Source organism: Fusarium verticillioides, chromosome 3 (genome assembly GCF_000149555.1).
Source record: "Fusarium verticillioides 7600 chromosome 3, whole genome shotgun sequence".
NCBI classification, from domain to species: Eukaryota; Fungi; Ascomycota; class Sordariomycetes; order Hypocreales; family Nectriaceae; genus Fusarium; species Fusarium verticillioides.
The window spans coordinates 1,683,728-1,706,734 of record NC_031677.1 but is presented as its reverse complement, the minus strand read 5'-3'; the positions used below and the strand labels follow the sequence as shown (position 1 = coordinate 1,706,734).

Here is a 23,007-nt window from a genome sequence, read left to right as displayed (position 1 = left end):
AAACATCATAAGGTAAATACCATGATATGCCAAAAACCACCGCATCAGGTGCAGGGCAGCAATTATCTGGCAAGATTATAGTAAGGATGTCTTGTATTAGGGCTCTGATCCGAGTCATATTTTTTAAGCTGAGTATCGAATTACCTTGACACGTTCTCGTGGATTCAGTAGTATTTCATGGCTCGCATGAGACTAGCCTCGCTCAGGAGTTGCTCGATTTTGTTTGGCCTTCTTTTTCATTGACATGTTTACGTCTCTTAGGATAGACATGTTGCTCAACTTAACAAAAGCTGCCACAAAGCATCTCTTTCCACAAAGTCATGATGAATCACGTTGACCAGCCAATAATCATCCTTGATGCCGCTCAAAAGTTTCTCACTCTCAGAACCCCGACCGTAAACCTTGGCCCATTCACCCCAGATTCCAAAAGCCTCCTCGCTCCAAGCTCGGAAACTAACCTCCTCAATAATAGTAGGCGTGATGATCTCCTTTCCGGGGAACACACCCCATGTCACGGCATTTGTAGACGGACCGGCTTCCGTCGAACCGTTCACGTGATCGCTGCTGTCCGATGAGAGATAATCTCCGCGTGCATTGCTGGCGTAGAAGCATACAGAGTCTTGCAGCTCCGGCGACGTAAGCTTAGCCTTGAGAATGTCCCATTCGTTGGTGGGGATGAAGAATTCGACGAACGACTTCTGAAAGACAAAGCCGTTGGGTGGACCCCAGCCAAAGGTGCCGTCGCTGGATCGCAAGCCGTTGACGGCAGGCTGGGAGGCGACAGTCCACCAGCCCTTGCGGTTAAGTTGCAGGAGGTTAGGTTGAATGGTTGAACTCTCAGCCCGAAGCTCCTCCTCGCTCCAAGGGATGGCGGAGAGCTCCCCCTGAATATGCTTGACGAACAGGTCGTTGATATCCTGCCGTTTCTTGGGGTAACCCCAAAGTTTGACAGCCTGCGTTACAGACATATGGAGGCTTACGCCGTATCCGTCAATCTCACCATAGGCGGGGGATCGGGCGTCACCAAAACGACCATTGGGAAAATCATCCCACGTCGCCTCGCGGCCCAAAACGCCTTCGCCCTCCGAAATGGCGAGAGTGTTTGCACGGGTATTGATTGCTTCGGCACGCACACCGGCCTCCTGTCCAGTAGCCTCCCACTCGGGATATATCGCTGGCCTATCACCAACAATCACACGATTGTGGGGGTCTGAGGCAACAGAAGAATGTCTTCTTGACTGCCGGGAGCGGGAGTGGCTGCTAGAACGCATGTTGGCGCTGCCATTGATCTGTAGCGAGGGAATGGCAAGTTCGTCCACTGCGATGGCTTCTTCGTTCTCCGGAGGGTCAGGGATGAGATTCGCCCGCTCCAGAATGAAAGATACGGCCTTCTCCAGGTTGAGCGTGTAAAAGTGGAAGCCTTTTGGACCCGGTGTCTTGGACTTGATGTCCTTGATTTTGTCTATCAATTCACTGACGATATCCACCCCGACCATCTTTACCCGTTCATCATCACCTTTGACAGCGTCGAGGCGTGCGAGGAGATGGTCTGGAATTTTGGCATGGCTCAGCTTGGTTGTGCGCTTGATCATCTGGTAGCTCTGGATTGGCATGAGTCCTGGAATGATGGGAATGCCCTCGAAGGCACCGCTGGGGTGTTCCCTTAATGTGGTCTCGAAGTGATCGTATGCTTCGATGTCGAAGAAAAGCTGGGTTTGGATGAAGTCGGCACCAGCCTGCACCTTTTGCACGAGGTAAGGGAGATCATGCTCCAAGCTTTGTCCGAGAGGATGGCTCTCTTCGGCATGTCCCTCGGGGTAGGCAGCAACACCAATACAGAAGTAGTCTCCATGTGTCTTGCGGATATATCTGACCAGATCAATAGCCCAGTTGAAGTCCTGGCCTCCATCGTCTTCTGAATCTTCTGGGTCGCGGTATTCTTCTCTTCGTGGGGGATCACCTCGGAGGGCCAAAATGTTCCTGATTCCCAGTGCTTTCGCGTCTGAAAGTGCCTCATCGATCAATTTCTTGCTCATATTGGTGCATGTTAGGTGCAGGCAAGTTGTAAGCCCGACCTCTCTCTGACACAGCTCGGCCAATTCAAGTGATTTTTGAGATGTACTGCCGCCCGCACCCCAGGTGACATTCACAAAGAGCGGTCGGAGGGCACGCTCCATTCGGTGAAGACGGTCTCGCAAGTTAGAGAAGCCCATGGCGGTCTTGGGCGGGAAGAATTCGAGAGAGAAGTATGTGCCATCAGCTGGCAGAGCAGCGATGCGATCGGTGATCTTGTCCATTGCGACGGACGGTGGGAGTTATCTTGATGGTCCAATGATTCGTGTTTATTCGTTGTCTGTGAATTGAGAAAGTTGTAGACTCAAAGTTGGACGGATACCGTCGGGGGGTACACTCGAACTATCAAACCGTCGATGATTGATTGGAGTAGAAGGTGAGGAGAGATGCGATACCGGAAAGGGCAGTTAGCTCAAAGCTGACTTGTCGCTCTCTCTTAACGATTAAGAGCTATCGTTCTCAGGAGAAGAGGGGAGTGGCTCTCGACTCTAGGAGATAACTCGGAATGAAACGAGACGAGTCGAGTCCCTTTTCTTTATCCAATTCTAGATCGTGGAGGGACGAGTTTTGTGGCGGGGCATCCATAAATACTACATACAAAGTTAGCGGGGTACATCATTTTGCACACTGAATTGTTAGCGGCCTTCAGCGACCGCTCTCGGGTTGGCCACTGGACGTTAGCAGCCATGACGCACCCGACGGTACATGGAGACGGCTATCGTGTAAGTGGTGACCCATGTATCGAAGTGGTCCGAGCTCCACCTAAATTTCAACCACTTTACTAAGGTACCTATCGCTTGCAGAATACAACAGAGCTTCAAGTCTCAAGTGTAAACGTCTCATCTACACCCAATTCGACCCAATTGATGCGATTCTGGATCGTATCATGCCTGCGTACCAATGCCACTGCTGCACCAAAGGCTCATGAGCTGCGCCACGGCTCGGCGTGCTTTGTCTAGCCTCTCCTCCAGCTCAATTCGACATCCGATAATCGCCCATACTAAAACTACGACTCTTGGAGCACCATCACGACGGTTCTACGCTATCGACCTTATTTCAATAGATGAAAAATGGCGCCAGAGGTGGAGAGAGTCTCATGAGACTTCTAAGGCCTCCGAAAAGGGGACAGATGGCCAGGATAAGCATTATGTGCTGCCAATGTTTCCATATCCCTCGGGCACCCTCCATTTGGGTCACTTGCGAGTATACTCCATTGCCGATGTCGTCGCTCGATTCCGAACACTAAGGGGCGAAAAAGTCATGTTACCTATGGGATGGGATGCCTTCGGCCTGCCAGCTGAGAACGCTGCGATTGAACGAGGAGTTGCCCCAGAAAAATGGACAAGAAGTAACATGGCCAAGATGAAGGAGCAGTTGGAACTCATGAATGGGAGTTGGGATTGGGATCGCGTAGGTTCTGTCCCATGTAGATCATGATTGCCGTTCTAATCTACCTTTAGGAGTTGTCAACTTGTGATCCCGGATTCTACAAACACACACAAAAGCTATTCCTCATGTTGCACGAGAGAGGTCTTGCCTACCAAGCCGAAGCTGAGGTCAACTGGGACCCTGTGGACAAAACAGTTCTTGCAAACGAGCAGGTTGATGCTAATGGCAACTCGTGGAGGTCCGGTGTAAAGGTCGAGAAGCGCAAACTCAAGCAGTGGTTCTTCCGCATCTCTGAATTCCGTGAAGCCCTTCTCGAGGAACTTGAGGCACTCGCAAAGGAAAATGCTTGGCCGGAGAGAGTCTTGGCCCAGCAGAAGAATTGGCTGGGCAAATCAACCGGCGCTTCAGTCAAATTCCCCGTTCTAGCCATGGGCCACGATATTCATGCAGCGATCGAAGTATTCACCACTCGGCCTGATACACTCTTTGGCGTTCAGTATGTGGCTCTTGCTGCTAGTCATCCGATCGTAGCTAAGCTCGCTGCTTCGGATCCTGAGCTACAGGCTTTCATCGACACCATCCCTGGTCTACCTGCGGATTCCAAGGTCGGCTATTTGTTGCCTCACCTGCGGGCTATTAACCCACTTGCATATCATGAGGAGACTCCCGATGCCACCAAGGTCTCGTTGCCAGTTTATGTTGCACCATATGTCTTGGGTGATTATGGTGAAGGCGCTGTCATGGGTGTTCCTGGCCACGATCTGCGTGACAATGCGTTCTGGAAAGAACATCACTACGATGTGCCAGTCCGACAAGTTCTCTCTGCATCAGAGGATGGGTCAACAACAGCTATGAAGAACGAGCCTTTTGTCGAGCATGGAGTTATGACCGAACATAGTGGTTCCTTCAAGGGCAAGAATTCAGTGGCTGCTGGTGAAGAAATTGTCAAGCTGCTTGAGAAGGCTGATCTTGCAAAGCCTGTCGAGAAGTGGCGTCTCCGAGACTGGTTGATCAGCCGACAACGGTACTGGGGCACTCCTATTCCCATCATTCACTGCGACTCCTGCGGCCCGATTCCTGTGCCAGACGAACAACTTCCTGTAAAGCTTCCTGATGTGGACTGGGCAGAGACGCGTAATGGAAGTCCTTTGGAGTCGTCTCCTGAATTTGTCAATACCACTTGCCCCAAGTGTAACGGCCCCGCCCGACGAGATACAGACACCATGGATACATTCGTTGACTCGAGCTGGTACTATGCTCGGTTTGCTGATCCTCATAACCAGGAACAGCTATTTTCTCCTGAAGCTGGCAGAACACTTCCCGTCGATACCTATATCGGTGGTATCGAGCATGCGATTCTCCATCTTCTTTATTCCCGCTTCATCTTCAAGTTTTTGGCGTCGACCTCTCTGCTTCCTCAATACAACGAGGAAACCTACAACTCTGCGGAGCCTTTTAAGCGCCTCATCACTCAGGGCATGGTCCACGGCAGAACATACATCAACCCTGACAACGGCCGCTTCCTCAAGCCCGATGAAGTTGACCTGACTGATCCCAATCAGCCCAAGGTGGTGTCATCCGGAAAAACGGCCGATGTCTCTTTCGAGAAGATGTCAAAGTCAAAATACAATGGGGTAGACCCCTCCGAGTTCATCTCGAAATACGGTGCTGACGCTACTCGCGCCCACATGTTGTTCCAAGCCCCTGTTGGTGACGTGCTCAACTGGGACGAGGCCAAGATTTCAGGAGTCACCCGCTGGCTTCAGCGACTCCACGATCAGATTGTAGTCATCGCTTCAGAAGCCTCTGATCAAGAAACTACCGCCCGAGAATATATTGTTGAGAAACACCAGAGTCTTGGTTCTGCGTCCACGGAAGAGCTTAAACAATGGGATGCTGAAGGAGCCATTTGGCGGCATCTCCAACGAACCATTACATCAATCACTACGTCTTATGAGGAAGTATATTCCCTCAACACTGTGGTGTCGGATCTTATGATCCTGACTAATACCTTGGCTGAAAATGATGCTGCCAGCCCGATTGTCAAGCATGAAGCAGCTCGTGCTCTTATTTCTATGATGGCGCCCATCACGCCCGCATTTGCCGAGGAATGCTGGGCACTTCTTCGCCCCTCCGCATCCTCAATCTTCTCGTCCGCCAGCTTCCCTGTGCCTGACAACTCCCTGGCCGAGCTCGTTCGCCCGCGAATACAGCCTTGCGCCGTACAGGTCAATGGCAAGGTGCGTGGTGTGGTCGATATCCCCGCCCCTCCAGCTGAGCTGTCTGGCGATGAGCTTCGGGACTGGATGGTTAGGGAGATTCTTGCTACTAAGGAGGGTGCTGCGCGGTTTTCTGAAGGGCCATACGATTTGCGCGCCGCTAAGAGAGCGATTCCTGTAAGAGGAGGCAAGACGATCAATTTTGTTTTAAAATAGACGCCATGATGTGGTCAAGCCGATTGTACGATATCTGTAAAATAAAGACAAAATAGACAGTGATAGACATTTGATGCTTTGCAGTTCTAGTGAGATAGAGCTATCATTATGCGAAGTGAAGTTGATATATACGGACTATGCGGGTCGTCGGAGCCTGATAGAGTCACAACAGAATGTCATTCACGTTCACATACTCAACAAAAATGCAATACTAGCGAAGGTGTAGGCAACGAAGGTCGTGATGGCATAGATACATTCTATAGCCGGAAAATCTGTACGTTATATATTTATGGTATTCTCGAGATTCACAAATAACTAGGACAACGTGGCCGAGTGGTTAAGGCGATGCCCTGCTATCTCTTCGAGACATCATAGGCATTGTGTTCGCACGCGTAGGTTCGAATCCTGCCGTTGTCGATTCTTTTTGCATTTGTTTCGTATCATTCTGGTCTGTTTGCTTAGTAGAGATAAATTGCGCATTTTCGCGATGTTGTGTGCGGTGTTGCGGCGTTGTGGTTGTGCTGCCTCCCCCACACGTGTCGCTCGCCTGAGCCAAAGTACAAATAATCTAGATATTAGTCCTTCTTACATTTCTTTCTTATTGCATATAATGTTCCTATTCTTCAGTACGATGCGTCTCAGACAAGGATTTGTATGTTTTATTTTGGTTACTGAAGAACGCGACTTTCTGAGTAGTCGGCTGCGCTTGTGGACATCCAGAGCTCAATATAACATAAAGCACTCGACGACTCGAGCAACTAATTCATTAACCTCGTTGGTTGTGTATGCACCAGAGTCTATCTTTGCGGAGAAGTTGCTAGTTTCCTTGAAATGATTTCAGTGTTCAGCCTGTATTTGTGTATTTCTTCTATTTCAAGTCTGCGGAGGCGGAAGAATGCTGATCTCACATTTCCTGACGAGTAGAAAACCGGTCAGCGCAGCTGAGTAAAGCATCACTATGGTTAGAAGAGAACTTGCAAATTGTAAACGTTAAGTTTGATGACTTCCCCCTTTTTAAGTTGTGCAGCGTGTTGGCCAGTTTGTTCCACCAGCCGAGCAGCAAGAATCGGATTACTGGCGGACATACAAACCCACGGGGCAATAGAGAATACCAGACATGATCAGAAGACCTGAGAAGACTTGAATTGAATGATTGGAGCGCGGCCGCAATGGTCGATATATATGATCACGGAAATGTCATGCGGCATGGTCAGCATAAGCTCAGCTTCAGGCAAAACCCAATAGCTCCTATCTCAGCTGTGACATTACTCAACAGACTGAATGCATTGAATCTTTGCACACCACTACAGCAGCCCAGATATGTTGCAGGACCAGCTTAGATATCCAAGATCAATGCCAGGGGAGTCAGATCAAGGGGTCACACCAATATGGGGGACGTTGACATGAAAGCTACTAGTTATTGGCTTGTGGCCATGCTGACATTATTGAGCCTGATGCTAAATCCAAGCTGAGTCTTCTCCAGCTGTCCAAATGCAGCCACATATCGTATGCCCTGAACAATGATATCTATCTGCCATTTGATAGGCCATATGACCCGATGATGCAGAAAATGTATTGCTTATGGTCCCTATTCTATCATGCAATGCAGATCGTGCTGCTGAGAGTTTCCAATGCACAAACCAAAACACCACCCACAAAGATGTACCGGTATAGTATTCGTCGCTCTTTTCTAGTCAAAGACGATGATATCACTCGCTGCGCTCCGCTCTTCGCTCCTCATCCAACAATCTCTGATTCTCGCGATCACCAGACAGCGGCTTCTCTGAGTCATGGTACAGAACATAGTGCTGGATGATGAATATGGTGTCGTAAACCATGCTGATGTTGCCAAGAGCAAACTTGACCGGATTACCGGTGATACCGCTCCAGTCGCGCAGCTGATAACTATCGATGGCCTGCTGACTGACGCTAAGGACACCGCCAGTAAGATCCAGTAAGATCTGAGAGATGCTCCAGCCGTCGGTGCTCTGGTTGTTGTAGTTGGTGACGATTTGGGGAGTGTACTTGATCAAGGTGACAATAAGTTTGACATAGCCTACGGCGTAGACAATATCAAGGGCAACCCAGTCATAGACGGCATCGTTTCCGGGAGATGAAGCAACGATAACACATGTCAAAAGAACCCCAGTGATACAGCCGGCTGCTACCCCCAGAATAAACCGGCTGGGTCGGTTTCCGGAGTTCGGGGTGAACCCCCACAACGATGGAGCGAAATACTGTGAGGTTGTGATGACAGACAAGAACAGAGCGTGGAGAGCAAAAGTGATGTCGTTGAATTGCACAGTAGAGTCGAGGCCTCTGTGTCTCGCAGCATACTGAGCGCGGATTTCTGGTGAGTAGTAGAAAGCTACATTCGAGCTAAAGTACGCAGCAAAACCTGATAGATACCAAGACTGTTAGTTTTGAGGATGAAGATCAAGATGGAGACGAACTGGACGGGACATGGACTAGGATCTTGTGTGGTGGTGATCGGGTCCAGCATTCCGGGGCGGCAGGACGACAAACCGCCGGGTTGACTGAGGTGAGAGAGAAGAGGAGTGCATATTGTTCATCCTGACACTCATATCATGCCATTCACTAGGCCCTAGGGGTACGGGTATAAGGACACATTGCGGTTGGGCACTCACCGAGGACGTTGATAAAGGGGAAATCAATAGTTGTGCCGCTGGTGGATCGACGACGCCAGTTCAGCAAGGGCTGGGGATAGAAGGACGCGCTCCAGGCGAGGAAATAAATCCATCCAAAGAGGCCTGAAATGAAGGTGAGGAAGCCGACAGCCATTATTATCTACAGTCTCGTATCCCGGTGTTGTCACGCCTCAAGGCTGAGATGAAGTGAAAAGGAATGAAAGGGAGGGAATTCGATGCTCATGAAAGAGAGTCGAGGCTGTTGAGGACCTGAGCGACGAATCGTGTGACCGTGGAGGTGAATGAATGAGTCCTGCCTGAGATGAGACTCATGTGCTCTGACGCCATCTCGGTACGTATTTTCGTGACTTCCAATGCCAATTTAAGACCCAAAGTGGTTGCACAAGTGTGGCTGATGTACCCATTGTGGCTGCATGAGCCAATTAGGAATAGCCGATCAATCTAACAACTGTAGTTTTCATCATGATGGAGATAATCTTGAACATCGAATTGCTAATTAATCTCTATGAAGTGAATTGATTTGGATGGAGTTGGAATGCAGTGTGGTGAGGAACCCTTCAAGATGCTGATGCTTGCTTCGCCTTATCATAAGATAATCAAAGCTTCATGTTACAGCTCGCCCATCAACCACACGGAGAACATCCGAGCACATTTCATTTCACCCAAAACAAATGCAACAATAACACCGAGAAGACATGATGCTAATACTGGTACTCCAAGAATATTAGAGGCCTGGGTATTAAGCCGTGAATCACAGCATCAAAGAAGCTTCCATCCACGGGAATTGCCCGAAGACGCCCTGACATCTCGAGCGAGTGGATACATCTTTCACCTTACACGCCCCCCCCCCCCCCCCGAAGATCTTGTTTTCTTTTCTAGAACGTGTTTTAACATGATGCTTCTCACCTTGGACCCTGTCTCGGTAGCGAGCGGTGTGGGAATTGCAGAGCCGCAGCCACAGCCGTAGCCGCAACCGCAGGATGGAGTCGACGGGCCTTTGGGATCATGCCAGAAGTGAAAAAGCACGCCAGACCAGGCCAGGCGAGGCTCAAAATGTGGGCCTTGTAGATAGAAAGTGATGAAGAGAATCGGAAGAGGCCGGACACGATTCATATGAGACTGGAGAGTCCCTCGCGGGTTATTCTCTTGAGACTCTAGAGAGTTGTCATCGTCGGTAGGATCGGAGCCGAAGTGGGCATCGTGAGCCAAATGGAATGCAGCAGTAACTTTCTTTTTTATTTATTTTTACACTGCCGGTTGGTTGGGTCGCATTATCTACTGCATCGTCGACTGTGGCTGCATACTGTTGCATGCCGTGCTATTTCCGAGCCTTGGTAAATCAGTGGTCTGGAAACCCACATGAGTCGACTTATAGTCTTATTCTGGGAGGAAAACATCAAACAATGGAGCTCGCAGGGTTTGAGGAGAACTGGGAATAGAGGCAGGTTGGTTTGATGACGGCGTTGGGCCTCCGTCGGCCTCTTTGCTCGAGACTGCCCTCAACATCATGAGATTTAGATTCTACTCATTCATCTCCCACGATTGTGAGGCATATATCTTGACGATGCCACCATTAACACTTGTCTGATTAAGCTTCTGAAGGAGAGAAACACCAGTAAACCCATTCATTGCAAAGCCTAGACCCTGATCACAGATCGCTACAGGTTTAAAAAAGGGGGCCTCTCTGGCTCCCGATCTTAACCCTTGCCAAACTGTGGATTCAACGGCCGTTCCGTACGGGGCATCGCTCGGCACCGGGACGGTACTTGTCACCTTATGCTCAGCTCATGAATATCAGTCAGTGTGAGTCTCAGTCTCATATCTGTGGCTGTATGTACTACGCACGAAGATCCGTATTATTTCCTAGGCGCCCGGCATTCGGCATTTTGCAAGATTACGCCCTGATGCAACACCACAGCAATCAATACTTGTACACAGTTTGACAGTCACCGCCATCAAATCAATCTCTTTCTTTGACTCGTCACCACGTAGTAAACTATGTAATAGTCTGGTGCTCATGGCTGGCTGCACAACTGCACGACCTCTACTCAAGAGATCGGCATTTGCTTATGCTCACTTCGTCAATTCAGCTCACAAGAGTTAAAGCGAGTCAGCCCAGCTTATCTCGCTGACAGCTGGAGGTATGGATGTATGCCACTAATAAGATCAAGACACATTCAAAAGTGACAATTCAATCTTTCGGTCAACGTCAGTCACCGTGTGATATGATCTATTCGTTGCAGGGCGTGTAGCTAAGATAACGATTCCTGTATGCACATATCTTCGAATTCAATTGCGTGGCTCAGAAAGTGACCTTGTTTCCCACACAATCATCAGCAGTTCTGCATGTACCCCCATCCCGTCCCGATCCTTGGCCTAAGCCATGATCCCTGTAATCTTTTTAGTTCCCTGGCCCTAGCGCCTCGTAAGTTCAAGGTCAGAACCTGGGAGGGTGTGTCCGTCAATCGGCCATGTCCACGACCACGTCTAATAATTCAAGATCAATTCATTCTCTTGACTCACCTTGTAATGTCTAATGTATATATACCATCTCTCAATCTCCTCCTTTCTTGCTTCTGCTCCCCTTCATATCATCTCAACAACAACAACATATCTCTACACGCTCATCAATCTTATCATATCTCAAGACTCAACGCCTCAAAGATCGGCACTACAACATCAGCACCATCATTGGACAACATCATTCAAGCCAACAACAGCTAGCCTACCTAGTCATTCATCAGTCTAGCAGCTCCCCCAACTTGATTTAAGATCTTGTCGACATCTGCTAGTCATCTCGACTCTACTCAATCTACTCTCGTCCGACTCAAACCACCACTTACATCACTGTATTTTGACACCAACAATCACCATGGCCACTACAATCCAACCGCAAGAACCCCACAAGACTGGCTTTCTTGACCTCCCAGTCGAGATTCGTCTGGAAATCTACGACCAGCTCCTCCTCACATCGCCTTACACCCGATGTGGCCGACCATGCCCTGAGCAAAAAGTCCACGCTTCTCTCCTCCGCACCAACCGCCAGATTCACGATGAGGCTACAGATCTTCTCTACGGCTGCAATACATTCCTCTCTCATCCCACACTGCTCACATCTTTCCCCCGCCTCCGAAACTGGTACGGCCCCGTCAAGGAGTCGTCCATCATTCCAAGCATCCGCCGCTTTCATACCCAAGTCCGCCTCGACGTCGATCTCCCCTACGACGCTGACGCTGTGACAAAGGCGTACAGCGGACTTGACGAGCTCACCATTGACGTTGTTCAGTCGATGTTCCTCGGTGTCGGATATCGCAATCTACGCATGTTTGAGGGTGTCAGGGGCGTCAAGAAGGTCAATGTCACTGGCAGCACGACTGGCTTCGAGGACTACGTCGAATGGCTCAAGAAGTGCATGATGACTGAACCTGGTGCCGAGGTTCCCGAGTATGAACCTCAACAGCAAGCCGGTTGGATCCAGAGATTAGCTACTGTTCACTATTAAGCTGCTTACTCTACTCTCTTCCCTCGTTCAGCGTGTCTGCTTCGGTGTATGGGTTTGTTGGATTTGAAACAACGGCGAACAAAAGCATTAACGAAAGAATCTGTCTATTCATTTAGGCTTTGGAGTTTTGGCAACTCATAATGGGAATTTGATTTAGAGATTCCCACTGCGCATAATGAAAAGGCGCATCAGACCAATTTCAGCTGTCAACTATATTTTTGATACTTTATACATAATAGAATTATATAATTATCTTAACCCAGAAAATTACATATCAGAGTCTCGCTGTTTTAACAAAACTGTCACGATAATAGATTGTTTGTTCTATTGCGTCCACGCAACCATCGCAAGATGCTGGCAGCTCATTTGATTAAATACGTATTCATTACGCCCGCAAGTTTGTTTAACGGCCATCACACCATTAAAATAAATGCGCGAAAGTGCTAGAATTATATTATATTTTCTATGATGTATCATGTGTAACTCTTCCAAGAGTCATTGTGGACCCGAAGAGCAACGGAATGTTGCATTTGATGTCACAAAAAGACATCATGGTCGTATGTTCTGGCCTCTCGGTTACTATTGTAGCTTCTATAATCAAACTCATAAAAGAGACCTCTCATAAGAAAAGGGATACAAGAGATTTCTCGGGCTCAGCTGGGGAGTACAGTCATGAACTCGTCAAACAATGGCTTATTTCCAGTCTATAATGTATGGGAATAGGGATTAGGGATTATCCTTGATGATCTGGCATTTTCTGATCCACTTCATATTTATTGCTTGAGACAGGACGACCTGAGCTCCTCACACATCCCAAAACTCTGCTGTCAAGCATTTAAATTGTTCTCACGCGAAGCACACTGTGTTCGTCGCTCAGGTGGTTGGAGAACTTGCGTGCAGCGTCTCCGAAGACATGGCACAATAAACACACCTCTGAGACCAAAGCCTCGAGTTCGGGTATGGATGTTGCTGCTCTGGCGATATGTTAAATAGATACGCTTCGTGAATGCGTCCTACGATACTTAATTCCCATATAAACCGCCACACATAATTCATGGACACGCTTTCTTTTCCACGAAAGGATTCAAACAAGCTAAAGGTAACGATAACACTGAATTCTAAACATAACATAGTAAAGGGTGGTAAAAATACAGCTCCCATCATGCCCTTTGAATGCCCCAGAACGCCGAGTCTGATGCAAAACAAGCAGACGCTCTTCCTCGCCCGCTCCGCTCCGCCAGGAACCGGATATCCGATTTATCTCTATCTCATCCTGCTTCTTTTTTTATCCCATCTTCCATCTATCCCCGTTCTTTTGTCTTTGTCTTTCGCTCTAAATGAAAACATAGATTCAAGAGATTTTTGGTCTTGCTGGGTATTGGGGGTCCGATCCAATATTGATCTCCCCGGCTTTGTCCGGTAATTGACACGGGCGGGTCGTGCTCCGGACATCGAAGCCCGACCATGGGCCGTTTTTGAAGGCCTAATAGCCGAGCACTCACCGGACAATCGCTTTCGTCAATCTTGCATCTTCCTTAACATCGAGCAAAAACCTCAACTCATCCGTTTTCTGGATTCTCCCCGTCATTTCTATCATTTTGTCCATCGATCTACTGACCACCGCCGCCCATAATCTTGGGCAGCGAGCGCCAGCCCTTCTCGTTGGGAAGCTTGACCTTGCCAAAGTCCTCATCAAGATCGAGAATCACTTTAAGGGCGTTGCGGCTGCGACCATATGGACTAGTGTCCAAGCTGCCCTTGACCGTCGACACAGCATCTGACACTCCTGTTGGGATCTTCTCCTTCTGAGTACCGGGCATGGGTAGAAGAGTCTGAAGAACTTCATATGCGGCAAGGGTGAAGCCGAACTGAGGAGAAGATCGGAAAATACGTGCGGGACCACCCTTGAAGAAGGCAGTGAAACCCTCCTCCTTCCAGATTGTCTTGGCGGCGTGTCGCAGACCGTTATACGTGGCCTCGCCCTTGCGGGCTTCGACCTGAAGTCGGGTCTTGATCACATCGCAGGGTGTCGTCAAGTAGGCAGCGGGCATACCGGCGATCGCACCAGCAGTCAGTAGCTGCAAAACACCCAGCTTGTTGGTCGGGGACTCGCCAAAGAAGTCTTTCTTGAGATGGCTGTAGGTAGGGAAGTAGATGGCCGAGAAGGGAACGTCACGGAGCAGACACGCCGAAGCACCCTTGTACAATCCGACGAGACCCAGGTTGCGCACGATCCACATGGCCGATCGCTTTGGTGTTCCTTCGACGGTCTTGGCAACCTCGCCCTGAACTTGGAGTCGAATCTTGACAATCTCGAGAGGGTTGGTAAAGACCTATGGTAGGCTGGTTAGTGGCGCTTCTATCAAGTGAGGGATCATTTCGTGGACTTACGACTTGGCAGGCACCAGCAGAACCACCAGAAATCATCTCGGACAAGACTGTAATGTTGCCGTTCTTATCAGTGAAGTACTTTCGGGCAAGATCGTTCACGGTCAGCTTGATGGCCTTCTCTGGAGCAACACCGACTAGCTGGGGTAGCACGCCCGAGTAGAGGCCACGGAATCCCTCATTACGGATGACTTTTTGAAAACAATCAATCGAGTTCTTGTAGAGGCGCTGGCCGGGCTGGGCGCCTCGCTGGTTCTGCAGTCGCGTCTTCACCAGATCAATGGGGTACACCATGAAGGCACCAAAAGCACCGGCAACACTACCCAGAGCAAAGTTGTAACCCGATGTCAGAATACCCATCAGAACACCACCACTGGCAACCTTGGCCTTTGTAGCCTCCACGGCATCATAGATGGGGTTCCGCCACGAAGGATCAAGGACCTTGGCGAAATCGGAGAGTCCCAGGCGGCCAGAAGGCTCATCGAGACCGGCAAAGTGGAAAAGGATATCAGCTTCCATAGGCGTGAAAAGAGAGAAGCGCGTGAGCTTGGCAGCCTCGTTCAGGAACTCAGGACGGGTGATCTTGCCGTCCTTGCTCTGGTCAATAGCACGGCGCAAGATGAGCTCAACAAGATCCATCCCGCCGATGACGTTCTGGAAAGCGCGGACATTGGCGTATGAAATCTTGGAACCAATGGAGAGGTTGACGAGAGTGTGCAAATTGTCAAGAATATGCTCAGACAGCTTGTGACGGGCAGTCTCGACAATGATGCGTTCAAACTCCTCACCACTGATGAAGCCATCACCGTCCTTGTCAAGCTGGTGGAAGGCCTGCCGAATGCGCTCGCCTTGGAGACCGCGCAACATTTGGCAGAACTGAGGATAGTCGAGAGGGTGACGGTGCTTCTTGTTACCAATGTAAATCTTGGCCCAGTCGGAGTCCCAGTCGAAGGTCAGGTTGTCGGGGCCCTTGTTAAGCTCGTACAAGGTGCGGAAATCGTCATACTTAACAGAGCCAGTGCGCTCAACGTCAAAGAGGCGGAAAGCGATCTGATACTCGGCATCCGGCTTGTTGAGGAGGTGCTCGAAAATACCCCAGTCAGCAAGACTCACTTTGCCCTTACCATTGACATCCGCGACGCTGAATAGAATGGAATATTGATCACGGGAGATCTTGTGCTGTTTGGGCAGTGGTTAGTAAGTCCTCGCGAGTATGCAAGCTTGGCTACAGCTTGCTTGAAGCAGGAGTGCGTGACTCACGTAATCCTCGCCCTCAGGCGCAACAGCGTTGATAAACTCATCGGGTCCGAGGTACAGTTCGCCTGTCTCAGGGTCCTTGATAGCATGCTTGGTGAAGCGCGCCTTGGTGTGGGCAGCAAGCTGTTCAGGTTCGTGTGTGCCGATGACGGCCTCCTTGACGGCCTCCTTGGCCACAGCAAGCTTGGACATAGTTATATTGTAGTCGCTCGGAGGGGTAAAGAAAAGTTCCGAAAGGATGGATCGAGTTCACAGCAATTGAGTTGTCGAAAATAATCTAACGATGCTCAGTAGGTCAAAAACTGAGGTGACTGAGGCGACTCGGAAACGAATTGGTTTCGTAGGTTTCGTAGTGTCCACTGGCAAGTGGTCCGACAACGGCTGAACACGACGAAATTCTCTGGAGCAACGCAAATAGCGGAAGCTAACAGGAGGCAGAAAAGAGGTACAAAGGACAAGATTTCCCTCGAACGATCGAAGTCAGCGGCAGGGAGAGGATGTCGGAGACGTATCGACGTAGCGAAAGGGAAGCGAAACGAAGAGAAGCAGAAGCTGAAGAGGAGAGCAAAATGCGTCAATTGGGGAATTTCGAGATGGAGCGAAAGATGAGATAAATTTGCTATTCACTGGACCAGGCCAGGCCAGGCCGGTGGTTGGTCCGGGCGGGGGGGTGCGCTGTAGCGGGTGTGTGACCGCCCCAAGTATCTTTGAGTACTGCACATGACTACCTAAAAATACTTGTTATTTGCGTGTACCTTGATTTAGCCAGCACCTCCCGTCCCTTCCAATAGGTAAAGGTACCTGAAAAGTGCCCTAACTAAGGGCTGTTGCACTTGCTTCTTCCACTGAAGCCCGGCAGGTTGGCAGCTGGAAGCGCACCTCTGGAAGCAACGTGGGGCTTCCATTTTTGGTGGTCTGAAGTCCGGACCAGCGGACAGGTAGGTATAGGGCGGACCGCTGCAAGCGCGCTCTCGTTTTTCTTTGTTCTCTCTAAATTGATGCCTTCCGTTGCCTTGAAGACACCTCAGGAGACAGAGTGTTGAACAGTCAGCGATCTAGGAATCTCGCTTCATGAATATTGCCAAGCTCAAGTGTCGCACCAATGACGCGAGAGCAACAAAAGTCACCAGCATCAGTCAACAATCTCCAAAGCAAATTCGGTAATGATAGTGCCCAGAAACTACGAACTGCCAGCTCGAGTAACGGTACCTTGAGATACATCATCTCCTCACATGTGGGCGTGCATACATATCCATCTAATGGATCTAATCTGTGGACCCCTTCCAAGTTGGCGCGTCCGGGCACCTCCTGGGCAAGGTCCTTTAGCGAACCTGGATATATCGGTCGTTGCCTCAAAGATTGAGCCTCAAGAAGGAAATCATGGTCAGCTACCAGAGTCCTGAATGCCTCACTGACACAGGTATCAGAAACCATGAGAATATACAACTGATATAAACCGCGTACAAAGGAAACCTATTGAATGTGCGCTCTCCAGAAGAATGCCGTTTCTCTTCCGTAACACCGGGAAAGCTCCCTTCCCCGATCCCGGGGTGGCATATGGTTGTGGAGATGGACCCCAGGACTGACCCGCCTAACCGGAGTTCGGAGGAGCGCCAACTGCTTGATTCAGCACAGTCCAAGCTACTATTTTGTGTTTTTATTAACGATCCTAAAAGCATAAGACGTTCTCATGCTGTGGATATATCGATGAAGTGTATAGGCGGCAAGGCAATCGTCTCTGGTTTAGAGCCAGTGACTGGGCTTGGATCTTGAGGTTATACTTCGTTGCCCGGATCGACGTGCTTGGGTTCCATTTCTTCTACCCTTCCGGGTCTCGCAGCCTTCTCTGACGTGGGAGGAGCGAGTCCCTTGTCTTTCATGAGAAGTGTCGAAAAATCATATGTGCCATCGCGGTTCCGCTGGGCCGTAGCGCAATCTATCATGCTGCAGGTAATGCAGATTCTTCAGTACGGGGTCATTAACGATGATCCCCTGATAGTGCTTAATCAAGGCTCCTGATGTATCCGTAAATTGTTGCTCACCTGTTCTCGCCTAGTTAATAATACACGATATCCTGTGTCCCAGAATCGGAGTCGCGGAGGGTTTGCCCGCGCCTGCGACAACGGACAGTATCCATGTTTCCAGAATAGCAGAAGCCCTCCCTCAATTTCTTAGACGTCACATGGTGCCGACAGACTCTCTAGTGCAGCTTTGGGGCCTGGTCATTTCAAGTGGAATCTTTCTTCAAAGTTCAAGCACACCTAGGTCACGAGCACAGCTCAATGCTATTCTTTGACCAAATTTGGCCAAGGTGAAACTCCAACAGAAGCCATTTTCACCATGATTTACTGCATCTTCCATGTTTCTCCATCAGGGCATGTAACCTTGCAGAACCTATTGCCAGTTTGCCATCACCTGTAAGGCTAACTTGCTCGCGCGCCTATCAGAATACTTGCTGTCACTTTAAAGAACCCTGACTTACCTTGGTATCCCTGGACCAACGGGGAGTTGGTATCAATAGGTAGGTAGGTACCTTAGGTACTTGAGTCTACTTCTCACAACTCTATGGTATTGCGGAAATCCGAATTGCCGGGAATTCCCGGTCAGCACAGAGCATTTTCCCCCTGGACTCTACCACAACTAGTCCAATGTCTATCCCTTGTTCTGCTTATTAGTGGGCGCTCGTACCCATCAGGCAAGGAGAATCCTCCGTGGGGAAATGTCGGGGGTTTTAAGCTAGGGTCGGGGTAAGCTCGCCCTTAGTATATTCCCCTCGATATGATGATTACAGTTGGCGATAGGTTTCGTGATCTTGTTCGTTAGTTAGTCCTGTATACATACATACATGCATAGATCCCCCAGCATGATATAATTCTTGTGGCTGACAAGTCGTGTCAGCATATCATAACTGACTTAAGCGACCTACAAGATGCATTGCACCATGGGGGAATGAAGAAGAAAAAAACTACATTTTCCTATCTCGTTATTCATATAAGTCGACCAGCAAGTGACGCCCATACATTATAGAAAACAAAACCCACCTTGCAAAATACTAGAGATAAAAAGTAGGTATCTCTATTGGAAACCCTTAACATGGTAAAGACATGCACCAGCTTAGCACTGAAGCAACATATGCAAAGCGCAGCTGGTCTGACGTACTAAATGGCGCAAGGAACATCAAGTGACAATATTGAAACAAGAGAATTGAGGATTAGATACCATACACGCGTCCAGAGCCTCTACTAATCTATATACTACTGTAAATGCAAACTTGGGGCCTATGGGGTTACTGGCGATAGTGGCAGTGGTGATCATGGCTGATTATATCTCCATCCCACTTGCTCTGGTCTATGGTCGGTCGACTCCATTCTGCTTGAAATCGCGAGACCCCCACGGTTCGAAAGGCCAGCCGCCTTCCCCAACGGTCCCTGAAGAATCCTCCATACGCCTTGTTCCCCAGTCCATATCCCACTTACAATTACATATATGCAGTCGCATGTATGTAAGTTGGTAGTGAAAGAGGCCGTTCCCGCAAACGCCGAATTCCGAAAATGCATTAAACCAGCCAAATAGGCAACAAAAGATGATATAATCGCAGTCGCACAATCGTGATATTCGTAACAGTCATCCAGAGTCGTTATACAGTATTTGTACCTTTCCCTCCACTGATTCCCCCCCCCCCCCCCTACAAGCTCCATTGTCTGGGGTTGAAGCAAGGCGTTTGATGGCGAAGAGGAGTCTAGGGTGGGGAGTGTCGCCGCTCATATTGCTGGTAAGTTGTTGTGTTGTGCCCAGCCCCGGCGGGGTATTATTAAAGAGTTCGTGTCAAAAAGAACCACCGTCTTTTAGAGATTAGGGCAAGAAAGAAAGCCCATCCAAGAGCGAAAAAAACCGTAACTTGCGTCGAGACAGAGTCCGAGGTAGATAATTAGGGCTTGTCCAGAGCTGGCTGCACATGCTATTCCGGTCCGGCTGAAGAACTGAAGAAACGCCGGTCCGGTCAAGTACCGATGCAGCGACAACAGCAGTCAAAACACCTCAGTCGCCGGTGTGGCAGGTCGTAATGCTCGACGTCAGGCTGGAGAAGAGAAGAAATGGCGAGAAGTTGGTGGGCGCCATGAACCAGAAAAAACCCCCACGAGCATGTGCCAACCGGTTCATGATGGCTTCTTATCCCTTAATGGGGATGAGTTGGGGCTGCGCAATGGACAACTCAGTACTGCCTTCGCGATACCCTTGAAGCTCTCGGCGAACGGGGGATAGCTGGTGAGGAAGGGTGAAGCCAGTATCAAGAGCTTCTTGGACTAACAAAGACGCCCCCTTGTACCGGCGGTCCGTATACTTTTCAAAGACGGCGGCGTGGTGCTGGTCCGGCCGATCACAGCATTCGATCATCATCGTCACCAAGTTCTTCAACTGACTCCAGGTATAGCCCGAGTAGAAGACATGCTGCTTAGTCTACATTGCAAGTTAGCGTGCGTGATAGATATATGAGTATCGTCATGACTCCAACTTACCCAGTCACCCTTCTTGAGAATGAGTCGAGAAAGACAATGTGCACCCGCAGCCAGGAAGCTAGGGGGAGATGCCACGAATCGCTCGTCCATGATGGTCAATTCCAGGAAGTACTTGGCTAGAGTTCGAGTCTCAAGATCATAGTCATCAGCTTTGCTAACACGTCGCAAGAAGCTCATGGGCCCTGGCCAACCCAGCTCGAAGCTCAGCATACTAAGCATGAAACGCTCGGCCTTCAGAACCTCGTCGGCAGTGTAGCCATTGTCAACCATGTAGACGATCTCGCCCAAAGAAGGACAGTTAATCTCTTCGTACTTGGAGGCTACCAAGATTGCGGTGGCACCGACAAGTTGAAGCTTGCCAATTGAGACGATCTTTTGGGAAAGGAAACGGTCGATGTAATTGACTGTCAGGAAAAGGGTCTCAGGCAAGAGACCAAATCGGTTGTGAACCTGTACCAGCCAGTCCATTAGGACTGATCGCATTGACCACTGAATCTCGGTTTGGTTGTCCATGTAGTGCGCGTTAGGGAGCATTCTGATCTGCAAAGTATTGTTAGTTTTGAGATGAGAGCAAGACAAACATGACTCTTTACCTCAAGCTCGCGCATATACTCGAAAATCTCGTCACCATACTCGGCAACCATGCTGACATCCCATAGCTCTTCTTCAACCTCGTCTTGTGTGCGAGTACGCTCCACCTCCTCGCGTGCATCCTCAAGTTCGCGTTGAACGCGAGCTGTCACACGAGGCAGTGGAACAACTTCTGTAGCACCCCCAGCAGTCATATCCCGCGAGCGAACTGAGTGGGCTGTTGTGTATGCTTGGTCTTGGTCATCAAAGTCCTCGTCATCAGCCTCCTCCCAGCATTCTTCAGGCTCTGACATGGAAGGGACAGAGGGGTCATAAGAGATGGGGACAATGGGTTCTTCCTCAGATATCTCGGGCAGCTTGATGTGTGACTCGGGATATTCCTCCTTCTGAAGCATATCCAGGTCGACGCCGGTCTCGATGGGGAGATACATAGAATCAAGGTAGGCGCCTTGGTCGTAGGGATAATCAGCCTCCTGCAGCGACATTACAGCAGGGTTATAGGATTTGGGGCCGAGCTCGACATCCGCTTTTGGCACTATCTTTTCCAGCTGCTTGCTTTGGGTGCGACGCAGACTAGCTTGCTGTTGCTGAGGTTTGAGCTGAGGTTGGCTCTTATAGTGGCGAGGCTGAAGAGCAGGGGCATTCTGAGTTGACGGAGCAGGAGCCTTTGTGGCATTGTGGGTATCTTTCCTGACGTACGTTTCTTGACCGTTGTTTCGCGATGTCTTCTTGTTCGCGTCAGAAGGCTTATTTTCTAGGACGGTTCGTGTCGACGAGATGTTGGGTAGCCTTTGGGCGGGACGAGAGAAAGAATCGTTGCTATAGACAGCGTTCTCCTTGTTTAGTGGCGCGCCACCTTGGTTGTTGTTAACACCATTCGATGCATAAACCTTGATCGATTTGCCTTCATCACGAGCGTATACAGCCTGTTTGCTAACATTGGTCATATCACCGAAGGCGGCTCGCTTCGCTGGGCCACGGAAACCGGCTGCTGTGTTTGCGTTGGCCATTACCATATTTCCAGAAGACTTGTTTGATTGTTGAAGATGGGGAGCGTTTTCTGCGCCACGCGGTCGAAAAGGCTGAGGAATATGATATTAGCTTACAATTCTATAACGGGTACTGGTATGTATCTTGGTGCAAGGGAGAAGTGGCTGCCAAGTCACGGCAGCGGAAACTAATCAGGGAGATAGAGTATGACGACGTACCCTGGCGTCCATAGTGACGTTCAAAATTGAGAATTGCGTGGATGAAAAAGGTTGTTTGATGTGGTAAGAACGCGATTAATAGGATGCTGGTGGTCAAGATCGCGTACGGATGCTGGAAGGATGTTCTGGCGTTTGAAGTCGGCGCGTTGATTTATCATCTAAGATGCTGCAATTACAGTTGCGATGGCAGTTGGCAGGTGACGAGTGGCTTGCAGTGCTAGGCCGTGTTGACTCTTCCCTTCTCGTATCGACTACTGCGCGCAATATGTTTGGGGTGCTATCTCAGGCTGTGTCGAACATTGAATGATGAGGAAGCCGGGGAGGGAAGCTTGATGAACAAGGCGTGTTTGGTGTTGTTTTTATTTCTCAGTAGGAACAAAAGAAGCAGCAGCAGGCAATAGCTTTGGACTGGTGGGTGTTCGTGAGATTAGGGGCCCGGGCGCGCAGGGGGGCATTGGACGGGGAGATTAGCCCTGGTAGAACTGAGCTGATGCTCGTCGAGATCAGCGGTGATGATGGCAGCACTAGAAGCTCTAAATGCTCAGGGCGTTGGAGGGAAAATGGGAATGAAAGGTTATAGAACAAAGGCAGATGAGAATGCGGCGATGATGGAATAATAAAGGTACCTCCGAAGAGCTGGGTTTGAGGAGAGCATGCACATCCATCCACATCCTGTTCGTAACTGTGCAACGGGCAACGGGACAACGTAAATGGTTGTGGAAGCCTCATGCCTTGCCAGTGCTGAGCAGACGCTGTGATCTGATTGGATGGCCGGCCCCAGTGGTATCCACTTATTGCTGGAGATGAGATTTTGTTTGTTTGTTTATGCTGCTAACTCTCAGGTACGACGTTATTTTTGGCCCTTTAGTTCAAGGAGAACAGGCTCACTAAGCTCGGTGAGTGATGGCGCACGGGCCGCCACCGGGCCCTGGCTCGTTTCCAACCTGTCGTCACGGCGATGGCGCTCTACCAGGCGTT

The 23,007-nt window shown here is 49.6% G+C and overlaps 6 protein-coding genes and 1 non-coding gene across 8 annotated transcripts; 3 read left to right on the top strand and 4 right to left on the bottom strand.

The window, feature by feature from the left end:
- Window positions 1-54: 54 nt before the first annotated feature.
- On the bottom strand, window positions 55-3,070 carry FVEG_08038 (methylenetetrahydrofolate reductase (NADPH)). Its single transcript, XM_018896809.1, has one exon. The coding sequence runs from the start codon at window positions 2,295-2,297 to the stop codon at window positions 276-278; it is 2,022 nt and encodes a 673-aa protein (XP_018754337.1). The 5' UTR covers window positions 2,298-3,070; the 3' UTR covers window positions 55-275.
- Window positions 2,868-6,032, top strand: FVEG_08037 (leucyl-tRNA synthetase, mitochondrial). Its single transcript, XM_018896808.1, has 2 exons — window positions 2,868-3,483; window positions 3,534-6,032. The coding sequence occupies exons 1-2, from the start codon at window positions 2,974-2,976 to the stop codon at window positions 5,895-5,897; spliced, it is 2,874 nt and encodes a 957-aa protein (XP_018754336.1). The 5' UTR covers window positions 2,868-2,973; the 3' UTR covers window positions 5,898-6,032.
- Window positions 6,033-6,216: 184 nt separating this feature from the next.
- FVEG_16238 lies at window positions 6,217-6,314 on the top strand. Its single transcript has one exon. It is a non-coding gene; the product is annotated as a tRNA-Ser (tRNA).
- Window positions 6,315-6,595: 281 nt separating this feature from the next.
- On the bottom strand, window positions 6,596-10,204 carry FVEG_08036 (hypothetical protein). Of its 2 annotated transcripts, XM_018896807.1 has the most exons (3): window positions 8,546-10,204; window positions 6,876-8,295; window positions 6,715-6,810 (listed from the first exon to the last, which is right to left on the bottom strand). In XM_018896807.1, exons 1-2 carry the CDS (start codon window positions 8,697-8,699, stop codon window positions 7,607-7,609), a joined length of 843 nt encoding a protein of 280 aa, XP_018754335.1. In that variant the 5' UTR covers window positions 8,700-10,204; the 3' UTR covers window positions 6,715-6,810; window positions 6,876-7,606. The 2 variants fall into 2 exon arrangements, with proteins under 2 accessions (XP_018754334.1, XP_018754335.1); XM_018896806.1 differs by having other exon boundaries at window positions 6,596-8,295.
- Window positions 9,429-12,514, top strand: FVEG_08035 (hypothetical protein). Its single transcript, XM_018896805.1, has one exon. The coding sequence runs from the start codon at window positions 11,439-11,441 to the stop codon at window positions 12,066-12,068; it is 630 nt and encodes a 209-aa protein (XP_018754333.1). The 5' UTR covers window positions 9,429-11,438; the 3' UTR covers window positions 12,069-12,514.
- A 581-nt stretch (window positions 12,515-13,095) lies between these two features.
- FVEG_08034 (hypothetical protein) lies at window positions 13,096-16,354 on the bottom strand. Its single transcript, XM_018896804.1, has 3 exons — window positions 15,717-16,354; window positions 14,460-15,635; window positions 13,096-14,401 (listed from the first exon to the last, which is right to left on the bottom strand). Exons 1-3 carry the CDS (start codon window positions 15,903-15,905, stop codon window positions 13,679-13,681), a joined length of 2,088 nt encoding a protein of 695 aa, XP_018754332.1. The 5' UTR covers window positions 15,906-16,354; the 3' UTR covers window positions 13,096-13,678.
- A 2,473-nt stretch (window positions 16,355-18,827) lies between these two features.
- On the bottom strand, window positions 18,828-22,851 carry FVEG_08033 (hypothetical protein). The gene is made up of 4 exons (XM_018896803.1): window positions 22,030-22,851; window positions 20,824-21,903; window positions 20,231-20,770; window positions 18,828-20,171 (listed from the first exon to the last, which is right to left on the bottom strand). The coding sequence occupies exons 1-4, from the start codon at window positions 22,039-22,041 to the stop codon at window positions 19,884-19,886; spliced, it is 1,920 nt and encodes a 639-aa protein (XP_018754331.1). The 5' UTR covers window positions 22,042-22,851; the 3' UTR covers window positions 18,828-19,883.
- Between the last annotated feature and the right edge of the window lie 156 nt (window positions 22,852-23,007).